This window comes from Hordeum vulgare, chromosome 2H (genome assembly GCF_904849725.1).
Source record: "Hordeum vulgare subsp. vulgare chromosome 2H, MorexV3_pseudomolecules_assembly, whole genome shotgun sequence".
Classification (NCBI taxonomy): domain Eukaryota; kingdom Viridiplantae; phylum Streptophyta; class Magnoliopsida; order Poales; family Poaceae; genus Hordeum; species Hordeum vulgare.
In genome coordinates, this window is record NC_058519.1 from 665,008,163 (window position 1) to 665,024,727 (window position 16,565).

Sequence of the window (16,565 nt, forward strand, 5' to 3'; positions counted from 1 at the left end):
GTCTCATGTGTTCTGAGGCCATGTCTGCACATGCTAGGCTTGTCAAGCTTAACCCGAGTGTTCCGCGTGTGCAACTATTTTGCACCCGTTGTATGTGAACGTTGAGTCTATCACACCCGATCGTCACGTGGTGTCTCGAAACGACGAACTGTAGCAACGGTGCACAGTCGGGGAGAACACAATTTCGTCTTGAAATTTTGGTGAGAGATCACCTCATAATGCTACCGTCGTTCTAAGAAAAATAAGGTGCATAAAAGGATTAACATCACATGCAATTCATAAGTGACATGATATGGCCATCATCACGTGCTCCTTGATCTCCATCACCAAAGCACCGGCACGATCTTCTTGTCACCGGAGCCACACCATGATCTCCATCAACGTGTCGCCATCGGGGTTGTCGTGCTACTCATGCTATTACTACTAAAGCTACATCCTAGCAAAATAGTAAACGCATCTGCAAGCACAAACGTTAGTTTAAAGACAACCCTATGGCTCCTGCCGGTTGCCGTACCATCGACGTGCAAGTCGATATTATCTATTACAACATGATCATCTCATACATTCAATATATCACATCACATCGTTGGCCATATCACATCACAAGCATACCCTGCAAAAACAAGTTAAACGTCCTCTAATTTGTTGTTGCATGTTTTACGTGGTGACCATGGGTATCTAGTAGGATCGCATCTTACTTACGCAAACACCACAACGGAGATATATGAACTGCTATTTAACCTTATCCAAGGACCTCCTCGGTAAAATCCGATTCAACTAAAGTTGGAGAAACCGACACTTGCCAGTCATCTTTGAGCAACGGAGTTACTCGTAGCGATGAAACCAGTCTCTCGTAAGCGTACGAGTAATGTCGGTCCAAGCCGCTTCAATCCAACAATACTACGGAATCAAGAAAAGACTAAGGAGGGCAGCAAGACGCACATCACCGCCCACAAAAACTTTTGTGTTCTACTCGAGATTACATCTACGCATGAACCTAGCTCATGATGCCACTATTGGGAACGTCGCATGGGAAACAAAAATTTTCCTACGCGCACGAAGACCTATCATGGTGATGTCCATCTATGAGAGGGGATTTCCGATCTACATACCCTTGTAGATCGCACAGCAGAAGCGTTAGTGGAAAGTCCTCACGTCCCTCGATCCGCCCCGCGAACCGTCCCACGAACCGTCCCACGATCAAGTGCCGAACGGACGGCAGCTCCGCGTTCAGCACACGTACAGCTCGACGATGATCTCGGCCTTCTTGATCCAGCAAGAGAGACGGAGAGGTAGATCTAATCTCAGTAGGGCTCCGCCCGAGCTCCACAGAAACACGATCTAGAGGTAAAACCGTGGAGGTATGTGGTCGGGCTGCCGTGGCAAAAGTTGTCTCAAATAAGCCCTAAAAGCTCCATATATATAGGAGGAGGGGAGGGGAGGCTTGCCTTGAGGCTCAAGGAGCCCCAAGGGCTGCGCCACCAAGGGAGGAGGAGTCCTCCTCCAATCCTAGTCCAACTAGGATTGGAAAGTGGAGTCCTTCTCTCCCTTCCCACCTCCTTTTTTTCTTTTCTCTTTGATTTTCTATCTATGGCGCATAGGGCCTTCTTGGGCTGTCCCACCAGCCCACCAAGGGCTGGTGCGCCACCCCCGGGGTGGGCTGCCCCCTCCCCCCCCCCCCCCCCCCCCCCCGGTGAACAACCGGAACCCATTCGTCATTCCCGGTAACTCCGAAAACCTTCCGGTAATCAAATGAGGTCATCCTATATATCAATCTTCGTTTCCGGACCATTCCGGAAACCCTCGTGACGTCCGTGATCTCATCCGGGACTCCGAACAACATTCGGTAACCAACCATATAACTCAAATACGCATAAAACAACATCGAACCTTAAGAGTGCAGACCCTGCGGGTTTGAGAACTATGTAGACATGACCCGAGTGACTCCTCGGTCAATATCCAATAGCGGGATCTGGATGCCCATATTGGATCCCACATATTCTACGAAGATCTTATCGTTTGAACCTCAGTGCCAGGGATTCATACAATCCCGTATGTCATTCCCTTTGTCCTTCGGTATGTTACTTGCCCGAGATTCAATCGTCAGTATCCGCATACCTATTTCAATCTCGTTTACCGGCAAGTCTCTTTACTCGTTCCGTAATACAAGATCCCGCAACTTACACTAAGTTACATTGGTTGCAAGGCTTGTGTGTGATGTTGTATTACCGAGTGGGCCCCAAGATACCTCTCCGTCACAAGGAGTGAGAAATCCCAGTCTCGATCCATACTAACTCAACGAACACCTTCGGAGATACCTATAGAGCATCTTTATAGTCACCCAGTTACGTTGCGACGTTTGATACACACAAAGCATTCCTCCGGTGTCAGTGAGTTATATGATCTCATGGTCATAGGAACAAATACTTGACACCCAGAAAACAGTAGCAACAAAATGACACGATCAACATGCTACGTCTATTAGTTTGGGTCTAGTCCATCACGTGATTCTCCTAATGACGTGATCCAGTTATCAAGCAACAACACCTTGTACATAGTCAGAAGACCCTGACTATCTTTGATCAACTGGCTAGCCAACTAGAGGCTTGCTAGGGACAGTGTTTTGTCTATGTATCCACACATGTATATAAGTCTTCATTCAATACAATTATAGCATGGATAATAAACCATTATCTTGATATAGGAATTATAATAATAACTATATTTATTATTGCCTCTAGGGCATAATTCCAACAGGACCACCCACCCGGGAGGGCCCAAGGACCTTGGGGGTGGCGCACCAAGTAGGTGGGGTCAGCCCAAGGCTGTCTTGCGCAAGAGAGAAAGAAAAACCAAAAGAAGAGAAAGAGAAAAAAAGGGAAAGGTGGGAAGGAAGAGAAGGACTCCTCCTTCCAATCCTAGTTGGACTAGGATTGGAGGAGGACTCCAACTCCTCCTTGGTGGCGCAGCCCTTGGGGCTTCTTGAGCCTCAAGGCAAACCTCCCCTCCCCTCCTCCTATATATATGGAGCTATTAGGGCTGATTTGAGACAACTTTTGCCACGTCAGCCCGACCACATACCTCCACGGTTTTTCCTCTAGATCACGTTTCTGCGGAGCTCGGGCGGAGCCCTGCTGAGATTAGATCACCACCAACCTCCAGAGCGTCGTCACGCTGCCGGAGAACTCATCTACCTCTCCGTCTCTCTTGCTGGATCAAGAAGGCCGAGATCATCGTCGAGCTGTACGTGTGCTGAACGCGGAGGTGCCGTCCGTTCGGCACTAGATCGGAGCGGATCGTGGGACGGATTGCGGGACGGTTCGTGGGACGGTTCGCGGGGCGGATCGAGGGATGTGAGGACGTTCCACTACATCAACCGCGTTACTTAATGCTTCTGCTGTGCGATCTACAAGGGTACGTAGATCGGAAATCCCCTCTAGTAGATGGACATCACCATGATAGGTCTTCGTGCGCGTAGGAAAATTTTTGTTTCCCATGCGACGTTCCCCAACAGACCCACCTCCCTATTGAAGGTGGATGCCACATCTTGGCCGGCGGCCAAGGCCCCAGGGGAAACCCTAGGGCACCTCCTCCTATATATAGTGGAGGTTTGAGGGCAACCTAACACCTGAAAAGCCACGTGCTGCCCTCTCCTCTCTAGACCGTCTTTCTCCTCTAGATTAGTTCGTTAGAGCTCGGCGAAGCCCTGCCAGATTAGTTTGCCACTACCCCGTTGTGCTGCCGGAGAACTCATCTACCTCTCCGCCCTTGCTTGCTGGATCAAGGAGGCGGAGATCGTCATCGAGTTGTGTGTGTGCTGAACATTGAGGTGTCGTACATTCGACACTAGATCGTGATTGGATCGTGGGACGGCTTGCGATTTGGAACGTGAAGACGTTCGACTACATCAACCACGTTTCCTAATGCTTCCCGCTTAGCAATCTACAAGGGTATGTGGATCCGGTCTCTCCTCTTGTAGATGCTCATCTCCATGGATAGATCTTGTATGTGCGTAGGAAAATTTTTATTTCCCATGCAACGTTAACCAACAGCAAGGTGTCGTACGTTCGGCACTAGATCGTGATTGGATCGTGGGACGTCTTGCGATTTGGAACGCGAAGACGTTCGACTACATCAACCGCGTTTCCTAATGCTTTCCTCTTAGCAATCTACAAGGGTATGTGGATCCGGTATCTCCTCTCGTAGATGCTCATCTCCATGGATAGATCTGGTATGTGCGTAGGATTTTTTTATTTCCCATGCAAGCAAGGGCGGCGGTTGCATCCGGAGCAGGGGATCGTGAGCAGGGGTAATTGCTTTTTTACTTTTTGATCCAGGTATGTGTTTGTGTATTTTGCAAAGTGACCTCCTTACAATCTGGTCCCACTTGGCAGAAAATGATTAAACTGGCTAAATCACCCTCTTAGTGCTTTTTTCGACAAGTTTACTGCTAGGACGGTGTTTTTCTCAACATATTAAGACGTTGGTGGTTTTCTGCAAACCTAACCGCAAATGTGGTAGTTCCTTGCAATTAAAACGACGCCGTCTGTCCAGCCGTTATGCCACGTTAGCGTTTTTTGGGCACACTTATCAGAAAAGAGGTCAAACGAGCCTAAATGGCTGATCTGTGCTTTTTTGCAACGACTTAAGAGATTTTTCGATGGTCTCTGCAACGAATTAACGAGTTGATAGTTTTCTACAAACCTACACACAAATGTGGTTGTTTTTTTGCAATTGACTTCATATTTAGTCATTTGGCCTCCCCTAATATTTGGTTCACGCTCCGCGACTGGTTGAACCAGCCCATCTGAGTTCAAGCTTACATTTTCTTTTTCTCCTTCTTCTGAATTTATTACAGACTTTTCAATGATGATCAAAATTATTAGCTCGGTGCAGAATTATATTACAGACTGTTCAATGATGATTGATATTAGCTTGGTGTAGAATATATCACAGACTTTTCAATGATGATCGATATTAGCTCGGTGCAAGACAATGTTGACGTAGTACTTGTGATAGCTTCATCAGTGTGAATATTTGTAGACAATGTTGACGTACTTGTGATAGCTTCATCACTGTGAATATTTGTTGGCACAATCTTTCAAAGATGTTTACAGAAGTAGCTAGAATGACCATATGTGTTTGAGCGACGCGTGCGTTTGTACTGTATGCATTTCTTCTTTAATTAATACTTTCTCTGTCTCAAAATAAATGTCGTAAATTTATAACTAAACTAGTACCACCTCCGTTATGGTTTAGAAGACGTGCATAAAATTCTTTAGAACATAGATGGTTATTGATTGGCTTTGAAATGAGTTAAAAATAGCATTCACACTACGTATGCATATAAAAGTAGTACACCGGAGTACTAATTAGAACCTAGGACTAAATGCAATGCGCCTTAAACCTTCTCTATTATGAAAATGCACGTAAATTTAACTGTGCCTTCTAAACCATGACGGGGATAGTACAAGTTTTATACTAAATGAGCCACACATATTTTGAGACGAAGAAAATAATAAATAAAAGGAAGAAGAGTTCATGCCTACCACGTCACTCGATAAAATGCATGTGTCATTGCTTAGTGGAATATAATGTTTTGTGCCATGCGCGCAGATTATTCCACTTACTACCGTGCGTGCGTGCGTGCGTGCACTATGGATGGATGATGGATCCATGCATCCATCTATCTGCTCATCTACATGCATGCACTAACTGTTACATTTATTCACAGCCATGTCCGGCCGGCTGGGTCGATCGCTAAGTTGGATGTATACATTTGACAACATACATACGTGCTGTATATATGCAACAACGTACGCATGCAGCCACAATGGCAGACCGTGCATGTTACAAACTTCGTTAGAGCAACTCTAACAGACCCGCATTCCGCCGGTTCGTAAAACGCTTTTGCAATTCGGGAAAATGGCTTTTGTGAGTCGGTAAGAACGGCCGCAGATGTAGACCTCAAACGGATCGTATAAAAGTATATTCGTCGAATATGTTTTTATACGGATCGGCTTTGTGGTGTCTGTTCTTGCACCGCTGCTTTCGGCATCTCATCGGCCCGTAAAATATCAAATCCAACATAATACAGCAAACGGAAGCAAACTAAATAATTATTCAAATTCAACACAGTACAACAATCATCCACATTACAAATAATTATTCAAATCTTAAATAATGCAATACAAATCTTGTGATGAGTACGAATACAAATGAATACAACAATGAGTTACTATCCAGCTCTTTGCCAATGGTGCTCAATGAGATCCTCATGAAGTTGAAAGTGTGTGTTTGACGCATTCGGTACCTTCTCCGGAAGAGGTGCGGTGGATATGTAGGATTCTCCGCGAAGTAGTCTTGCATCAACATCTCGTTCCCAAGATGACGATTCCGAGGAATGCAAAGACGACCGACGGTCGATCCTCGCCTTCTCTTCCGGTTTTCGTCTTCGTGCTCCTTCAAGGCAAGTGCCATGACTAATGTCTGCTGCCGAAAGTTCGCAAGCATGGTCTCAATATCCGAGTCGTCCGAATCGGACGAATCGGTGAGCAAGAACTTCTCGCACGGGCTCAAATCCATGTACATGCACCCAACGCATCAATCGACTATACCGCGCTCGCAAAAATCACAAAATACGTACTAATCGGTGGCGGATGCGGCGGGCGGTGGTCGATCCCCGACGGCGGCAGCGACGAGGGCGCCTTCTTCTCGTCGGATTCGGGGGGGTCGGTGCAGCGTGATGGCGCGGGAGGGTGGGGAACGGACCCGCGACGCGATTCTGCTCGCAGATTTGGCCGGAATCGCCAGCGGCGGAACGACAGAAGGGGATGGGGAAAATGCGCGCGGGCTCAAATGTCCCTTCGCCAACTGCTTCTCTGTTATGCAGGGCACCGCAGCTGCGACGGAGAAAACCGCGTATTCGCGGGTTGGGACCGAGATTTTGCCACGCCCCTTAAAAAATTTTGAGGGCCGGGGCGATATGCGGGGTCTGATCGGGCAGGATTTCTCACACCGACCAGCATTTTAACGATTATTTTTTGGACCGGGGCGGATGCAGGATCTGCTAGAGTTGCTCTTACCTTCAACCAGGATCTGCTAGAGGAGCATATATAATGTAAAAGACGTGCTACTTCCTGTGATCCAAATTAATTGTCGTACAACTTTTCAACAAAAGTATTTATTGAATTCATGTTTCAGTCAATTCCTCCAAAAGCCTGAACTGTGGGAGAGGGCTGGACATTATACTTCAACACTTTCTCTCACGTCTATGCTTCTTTGGAGCTTAATTATGACGTGGCCGGTCAGCGGAAGGAGGGACATGCTGCAATTATTTATTGTGTTTACTGAATTTAAACCCATCCTGAACCTCTTAATTGCAAGTTTAATTATGCACATAACCAGTTCACCCATCAGTCTATCATATTGAATTTATGCCCCGGTTAGTTGTTTCAAAAGTTCAAACTGATGAAGAAAGATGAACAATATGTTTCAACTCTCCCCCTCACGCCTAGGCTTATTTAGCTCTTAGACGTGAGATCAATGTAGATCATGGAGTCTTTTATTTTAATAATGCGTTAGTAGAATCTTGAACTCAAGACTTTTTAATTCTAATATCATATTAAATTCATGCTCCAGTGAACTAATCAAAACCCAGGACTAAGGAAGAGGACTGACATTATACTCCAACAGTATTCCCTTGGATACATACAACTTAATTTAAGTGACTAATGATATGTATGCAAGGAGTACAACAGGGACATCGTAGTGCTAGTTTGCTAGCTAGCTAGCTAGTGGCCCACTCCGTAACTTGGATGTTGACAATGCACCCTAGCCAAGCCAAGCCAAGCCTTGGGAGGATAGATATGGATGATGATCCATATAGCACATGCATTATACTCCACTCATGGATCCATTAGCTATATATTACTGTACCTCAAGAGATCAATTGGGTGGCTTATTATTGAAAGAAAGATGAGTGAACTGTCACTTCACTGCTAGCTAGTATTAATAACTTGTCCACTAGCTAGCTAGCTAGCCAGCTTGAGATCCATCCATGGATCCGATGACAGCACAACACAGCAGGTACATAAACCTTGCTAGTAGAAGGAAGGAACGGACTTGATGCATGCATGCATGCATGATAACCATCCGTTGACTACTTAGGCCCTGTTTGGTCTATAAGGTCTAGGATGTTTTTTTAATCCTAACTTATAAGTCCTAAGTCCCTAAAAAGCTTCTACATGTTTGATTCCTAGGACTTAACGTGAACTAAAAGATCATATAACAACTATAAGTCTCTATAAGATTCTCTTTAAGAGTCTTATTTCATAAGTCCCAAATGCCCATTTTCAGTCTCTATAAGTCCCTCATGTTTGGTTTAGATGAGATTTAAAGGGATTTATCAATTCTAAGTTTTTAATAAGTTTCCGTAACCAAACACCTCCTTAGTTTACAATAAAAGGAGTGGCGGGCGGCCTCTTCTTCTGCTTAATTTGGTGCGCGCACATGCATGTTTGAATGTTAATTAATTCCTAGCTAGCTACGTACGCACGCATTAATCCATAGATTCATGCATGTGTCTCTAAACTGTTTTGGTAAAACAAAAATGGGAGCGACTACGTCTCAGTCGACTGAGACTTAATCAAGTCTCGGTCGATTGGGTGACGTCATCCCACGTTCTTTGATCTCTTATGCTTCTCTCGGTCCATAAACCCTGCATCGTTTTGGTTTTCTATATTTTGCATACTCTGGCCCAACTGCCCCTGCATGCTACTCCCTTCGTTTTAAAATATAAGACCTTTTAGGAATTTTATTAAAAGACTACATATGAAGCAAAATGAGTGAATCTATACTCTAAAATATGTCTATGCACATCCGCATGTAGTTAATAGTACAATCTCCAAAAGGTCTTATATTTAGGAACGGAGGAAGTATTTTTTTTTTTTTGTATTTTCTTATTGGGCTAGACCGTGCCTTCTTTTGCTCGTGTAGACAAACGCTTCTACTGCAAACAAAGGAGAACAGGACAACTTTGGCTCTATAGTTGTGCCAAAAATAAAGCTCTCTAGTTTAGTCTTATTGCTACTAGACTGAGAGCATCTCTAGTAGAACCCTCAAACCCTCAAATCCAAAATCAGTTTTAACGGAATATTCTGTTATAAGGGTTGGGTTTGAGGGTTCTAGTCTTTGCCTCAACCCCAACTCTTAAAACTGTCATTTGGCATATCACAATTTTCACTAGAATCATACAATAAACCTTCAAACAAACATGGAAATAAAGATCATTGATGCAATTCAAACTTTGTTCAAACTTTGTTCAAGCCGAGACTGTTTTGCTAGGCTACTGAACCAATTCAAACAAACTGTATTATGTTATATTTACTAGGTTACTGAACCAATTCAAACTTTGTTCAAGCCGAGACTGTTTTGTAAAATCTTATCTTATCTTATCTTATCCTGAAGAGAACACAACCTATGCTATAACAATTCCACATCCATGTGCAGCTCTGTTATAATTGAGCGTCCATTTGTTATAGTGAGAGGCCCCTGAAGTACGAAACCGACTCGAACTTACTGGATGCCGAGACAAATTTACAGTACCTTATCCTATCCTTGAGGAAACAGTCTATACACAGTACCAATTCCACACCCATCAGACGACCATCTCGACGGAGCCGGCCTGCTCGAAGAGCCCGGCGAGCTGCGCGCTGTCGATGGTGAAGGGGAGGTTGCCGACGAAGACCTTGAGGTCCTCGGAGTACTCGGCCTCGGAGTCGCCCCCGCCCTCACCCTCGCTTTGCTCCCCCTCGGCGTCCTCCGTGTCGAACTCGGACGACACGGCCACGGCCACGGGCAGCAGGAGCCGCCTCCGCGGCGCCAGCAGCGCCGACATGGCGCGCAGTCGGCCGCAGGTGAAGGAGGCCGAGGCGGCCGCGGCGGGCCTGGCGGCGGAGGGGAGGGGGCCGCCATCGCATCCGGGGCCGGCCGAGGCGGGCGCGGCGGCGGGAGCGGAGGCGGGCGCGGCGGCCGGGGGGGGCGCGGCGGCGGTGGCCGGCTCCATGGCCGGATGCGGGAGGAGCTGGGGAGGCGGGGCAGTTTTTCTCTCCCGCGCGATGTGTGAAGTGAAGTGCGGGTTGGGGGGAGTTTTTCCTGCCAACCCTCACTTCTACAGGCTGGGAGGTGGTTTGAGGGTTCGACCTCTAATTTTTTTTACGGATTTAAGGGTTTAGGGGTTCTAGTCTACGGGTTTTTTTGACGAAAACCGTAAAAATACAGTTATTTTTAGAGGTTTGAGAATTTGAGGGCTCTACTAGACTTGCTCTGAGCAATAAAAAAGAGACGTAGCAAAAAGGTGAGCGCTACTGAAAAAAATTGTTTCCCTCTTTATTTCTTCTTGTATATCTCACGTGGGCTGCACGCACGTTAGTGATTATTAGCAGCGAAAATGATATAAAATTAGACCAGTAATTTCGTTTTCCGTACGAGTCTATGCATGTCAAGGCGATTGTGATTGCACAAAGGGTGTGCCACATGTAGTTGATGCTAGAGAAATTTTCACGGTTTAAAAAAAAGGGCTGCATATTTGACAACATATTCGCGAATATGGAAAATGTTCATGAATTCAACAAATGTGCATGCATTGAATAAACCTTCACGAATTCATAAAATAATTGTGAATTTAAAAGTTCATAAATTTGTAATCAATTTTTAAAATAAATTCATGAGTTCAAAAAAAACAATTTTAAGGAAAAGATTGTGATTTTATAAAAAATAAAACTGAAAAATCCTGAACATTTAAAAAGGTTGTAGACATGCAACCGGACGACAACTCCTCCCCCTTCTCGCAACGAGTTGCGGTCGTGTTGGTGTTTGTGCCATGCAGTTACAGTTCATATCGCAACACTTGCAATTGCATGTCTAGTGGTAAAAATGCAATTGACCGACAACCCCCGTACCGACCCTAGTTGCAGTCAGGTTGCAACACTTGCAGTTGCAATTCTATTGGTGGACGTGCAACTAACCGACAACCTCCTACCAATCCAGTTGGAGTCGCATTAGGCGCCATGCATTTGCAGTAGATTGCAACAGTTGCAGTTGCACGTCTACCAATGGGCATGCAGTTAACCGACAACACCCTACCAGTCCAGTTGCATCCGCGTGGTGGGCCATGCAGTTGAAGTTAGGTTGCAACACTTGCACTTGCAACTCTAGTGATATACATGCAACTAACTGACAACCCCTACCAAACAAGTTGCATTCGCATTAGACGCCATGTAGTTGCATTTAAGTTGCATCACTACCGATGAGCATGCGATTGACCAACAACCCCCATACCAACCCAATTGCATGTGCGTCGTGGGCCATGTAATTGAAGTCTGTTTGCAACAACTGAAGTTACAACTCTAGTGATGGACATGCAACTCACAGACAACCCCTACAAACCTAGTTACAACTGAAGTGAAACACTTTAGCATGTCTACCAATTGTCAGGCAACCAGAATACAAGCCCCATACCAGCCCAGTTTCAACCTTGTTGGGGGCTATGCAATTACAATCAGGTTGCAACACTTGCAGTTGCATGTCTAGCAAAGGAGATGCAACTAGGTGACAACCCCCTACAAACCCAGTTGCATCCGCGTTCGTGGGACATGCAGTTGCAGACGGGTTGTAACACTTGCAGTTGCATGTCTAGCAGCGGACATGCAATTGACCGACGTCCACCTCCCGACCCAGTTGTAGTTGCGTCTTAGGTATGCAATTTGAAAAATCTATATGTGGTCGTGCGACATGTATTAGTTGAAATCCATTTTTTCTAACATTAAAAAGCAATTTTTTAAACAAAAAACAAAGACTAAAAAAGAACAAAGAAAGTCGAGATCGTGTCCATTAGGATTTGGGTTGTAGTACTTACAGTTGTGCATCAAGGCCACATTATGCAGTTGGGCAAGAACTAAGAGGTTGTTTGGTTTGTGCCAATGTGGCCTTGCCAATCGTTGGCTCGCCAAATAAATTGGTCTCGATTTCCCCACCCATGAGCTACTAAAAAGTTGGTTGAAAACTACACTAGAGGTGCCGCTGAGCCATGGGCCCACCAATTATTTGGTCCCCATCCAAATGAACACCCATGTTGGGTCAATATCCGATGTCTTGGCACGAGGGCACTGAACCATACAACCCTTCATAATTATACAAGAAAAAATAAAATGAAGTTAAAATAAAAAATAGTGTGTTGATAAAAACATTGCTCTTTTCTCTATGCAATAATATCTTCTCAAGTTGATATAAAGAGAGAAAGAAACAAGAAACAACATATTAAGCCATCAACATAACACACGTCAACCACCCACAAAATTTGATGTCCAAATTCCATAGCTACCAAAACGAATGAGATTGAACTAATTCTCTATCAATCAGGAAAATGGAAAATAGAAAATAGCCTGAGAAAAAAATCTAAAAGAAGAAAACAAAAAAAAAATGAATTTTGAAGACAAGAACAAAGGAAAAATAAACGAAATCAAAATAAAGGCAAACAAACACCCCAATGACCCAAAATCCCCCATAAAAACAGGATAAAGATGACAAAAAGTCTACACTGCAAAAATAACGGAATGCAACATACGAAGCCTACAACCCTATCCCGCCCGTGCAAAAAATGAGAGAAGACGACTTGTGATGCCTAGTTGCTCCACTTGTGCGATCCAACAGTTTTGCATGGCAAAATCCATGAATCACAACGTGTTTTAACTAGATGATGAAGGACGTGAATGAGACATAGTTATTTTTCAGCAAATTAGAATAATATGTCACAGAAAGAAAATAAAGAAACAGGAAAAAATATTATGACAGAAGAGATGAAGAAAAACAAAAGTATAAGAAAATAGGACAAACAAATGGATTGGAGGAAATACCAAATAAAATGCTAAATAACTAGGCAAAAAACTAAAAGAAATGGAGACAAGTACAGACAATAAAATAAATAAATTGGATTGCTTAGTTTTGAAACATTCAGAGATGTAGCTTGGTGAAGGGGACACTGGGATTTGAGATGTGGCCAAATGCCAAGCCTACTACGCATACCTCACCCTCCTTGAGAAAAAAGAAATAAAAAAAATACTAAACAGGCCGTTTGTGTCCATATTACCCTTTCTGACAAGAAATAAATAGCTTGCACAGATCTTGAAGCATCTAATGATCTAATGAAAGGGGTCGACTGAGACTTCGTTAGAAATCAGTCAACTAAGTTTTAGCACAACCGAACAAAAATTATATCTCATCTAGATAAGTTTTAGATCTAGTTTAAAAAACCGAACCAGACCGAGCGGTCGAACCGGAAAAAATCAGAACCGACAACCTCATTAAGTTTTTAAGGTAATAAGACCATTCTGCAATCGGGTCGGAAAAAACCGATCAAACTAGCTGGTTTTCTGGAAAACCAATGAAAAAAACCAGTACATTGAACCAGGAGAATATTTTAATAAAAATTGAAAGAAGTGGGATTTCATCCGGGACCGTGCCAGCAGTATGCAGGACCTGCACACGGCTCAATAACCAACTTAGCTATATGCTATTCCCTCTATAAACTAATATAAGAGTGTTTAGATAACTAAAATAGTGATCTAAACACTCTTATATTAGTTTACGGAGGGAGTACTTTGTTGTCTATTACATAAAAATAATTTTATTTGATCATTATTTCATATTAGTATATTATGTGACATTTAATCTGAATCAGTGAACAGACAACCTGACTGATAAAAATCTGAACCGGTTGGATTTTTAGTTCGTTTTTTTAAACTTTGTTTTAGAACTCCGGTCTATAAATACCCATGCATGTATGCATGCATGCATCCTACTCCAGCCATCAATCCTCCAACCAAGCTAGTAGTAACCTGAAAGCACAATGGGCAAGCTTAAGGCCACCATGAACATCAAGCACCAGCGTTCCACAAGGGCTGCCCTAGCGTCCGTGCTGATGCTGCTCGTGGCGGCGGCCGGCCGCGTGGCGGCACAAGGAAGAGGAGGAGCCTACGGTGGCGGCGGAGGAGGATATGGTGGTGGTGGTGGGTATGGAGGAGGAGGAGGAGGAGGATATGGTGGTGGTGATGGTGGAGGCGGGAGAGGAGGAGGAGGAGGATACGGTGGTGGTGGTGGGTATGGAGGCGGGAGAGGAGGAGGACGATACGGTGGCGGCGGCGGTGGGTATGGATACGACGGTGGATACGGTGACTATCAAGGCGGCGGCGGCGGCGGCAGCATGGGCCCTCCCGGTGGTGACGGTCTGAGCATGGAGTACTACTCCATGACGTGCCCGTACGCCGGCGAGATCGTGCGCGACGTGGTGGGCGGCGCGCTTGCCAAGGACCCGAGCCTCGCCGCGTCCCTGCTCCGGCTCCACTTCCATGACTGCTTCGTCCGCGGCTGCGACGCCTCCGTGCTCCTCGACTCCACCAAGGCACATGGCACCGCCGAGAAGGACGCGCTCACCAACAAGTCATTGCGCGGCTTCGAGGTCATCGACGCCGTCAAGGCCGCCCTGGAGGCGCAGTGCCCCGGCACCGTCTCCTGCGCCGACGTGCTGGCCCTCGCCGCCCGGGACTCCGTCTACATGGCCGGCGGGCCCTACTACGACGTGCCCACGGGCCGCAAGGACGGCTCCCTCTCCCGCGCCGCTGACACCTCCGCGCTCCCCGCCGCCACGCTCAAGGCGTCCGAGCTGGTGAAGGTGTTCGTCGGCGACCACGGCTTCACGGTGCCGGAGCTCGTCGCGCTCTCCGGCGGCCACACGCTTGGGCAGGCCCACTGCGCCAACTTCAAGAACCGGCTCAGCGGCTTGGGCAACGGGGTGGATCCCACGCTGGACGCCGGGATGGCGGCGTCGCTGGCCAAGACCTGCAAGGCCGGCGGCGACGGCGGCACGGCCAAGCTCGACGCCACCAGCAACGCCTTCGACACCGAGTACTTCAAGGGCTTGCAGGCCAGGAGGGGTCTGCTCACGTCCGACCAGACGCTGCTCAACGGGTCGCCGGAGACGGCCATGTATGTGAACCAGTTCGCGGACAGCCCGGACGCCTTCTTCGACGCGTTCGTGCAGGGCATGGGCAGGATGGGTCAGCTGGATCTCAACCCCGACGGCAACGTGAGGATCAGCTGCAGGGTGCTCAACTAGCTACTCTAGTTCATCTCCTCGCTAGCAGCTACCCTATACCATACTACCATACGCAACATATCGACACAAAGATGCCAGTAATAATAAGCCTACATATATACTCCACGTTTGCATGGATACTACTCCATGGCATAAATGAACGTGCTAGGTAGGTGCAACTAGTAGTACACTATGTATGATGGATATATAATGTACACGCACTTGATCTTCCGTATGCCAAGCATGATCATGAAATGGGCTTGTCAATTAAATTAAAAGCTAAGGGGGTAAAACGGATGTACATGTGCAAAAGGAAAATCTTTGATCATGTATGCAAAAAAGAAGACAGCAACTAACCCTTCGGGAGCCTCGCAACCAGTGACGGACCCACGATTGTTTGACGCCCCGGACAAAAACAAAGGGCTAAAAACTATACAGAAAAAACTCCAGCGGACCCATATATACTACTTCCTTTCCGGTTTATAAGGCTTGTACGTATCCCTAGTTTGACAAATAGACCATTGTAATACAAGTTATATATCACAAAAAATATGTCATTAGAAACTTCAAACCGTCTACTTTCTAATGGCATAATTTTTAGACTATACAACTCATCTTATCTTTGTCAAATTATATATCTAGGGGTACATGCAAGCCTTATAATCTGAAAAGGAGGTAGTAGCTGGGAGGACAGGCAGCAGGCAGCAGACGGCGGACATCGGGACAAGCAGCGAGCAGATGGAGGCATCGTCGGTCGTCGGGGGGTAGCTGACTGGTGGGGGCGATATCGGCGAGGTGGGCGGCGCACCCGCGCAGGGGATAGGGTACGCTCGCTCGCCTCTCGATGACTCGGCGGAGCAGGCTGAGACAGGCAAGCCCTGCCTGGGCTGCGCCCCATGGCGTTGTTTTTAACAATTATGGGCCCACTAAGTTTTGCACGCCCATGCAATGGCCTGGGCTGCCTGGGGCCCAAATCCGCCCATACTCACAACGGTGAATTTAGGGTGCCCCTTTGGATGCACTCTCTGCATTTTGTTTTTCTTTTCTTTCTTTGCGTGTTTTGAGCTTTTTGATGATTTGTTTTTTTTGTCTTTTCAGTTTTCCCGTTTTATCTTATGCTTTGGAACAATAAATATGCAAGAAAACAACATTTTTATTTTATTTTTCAAGTCGCACGGATTTGCTCGTCGTGGAATCACATATTTGTTTTCAAAGGAGGCATGGTTGTGCCTCTCGAAAAAGAAAACAACTTGTTTTCTTATTTTTTTGTGAGAGACACGAATTTGCTTTTCATGCCTGTTAAAAAAGGAAAAAACACGTATATTTTCTTTCGCAAGAGACATGGTCGCACCTCTTTCCGTGGGAGTCCCGTCCTGGCTTCTTGTGGAGGTACGGATTTGCTTCTGCAAGAGTC

At 45.9% G+C, this 16,565-nt stretch overlaps 1 protein-coding gene across 1 annotated transcript; it reads left to right on the plus strand.

The window, feature by feature from the left end:
• The first annotated feature begins 14,193 nt into the window (after window positions 1-14,193).
• On the plus strand, window positions 14,194-15,432 carry LOC123431379 (peroxidase 47-like). Its single transcript, XM_045115182.1, has one exon. It carries the CDS (start codon window positions 14,261-14,263, stop codon window positions 15,170-15,172), a length of 912 nt encoding a protein of 303 aa, XP_044971117.1. The 5' UTR covers window positions 14,194-14,260; the 3' UTR covers window positions 15,173-15,432.
• Window positions 15,433-16,565: the final 1,133 nt, after the last annotated feature.

What these genes read in the sequence shown, in the direction of transcription:
- LOC123431379 (XM_045115182.1), top strand. Translation starts at nt 14,261, where the DNA reads ATGGGCCCTCCCGGTGGTGACGGTCTGAGCATGGAGTACTACTCCATG.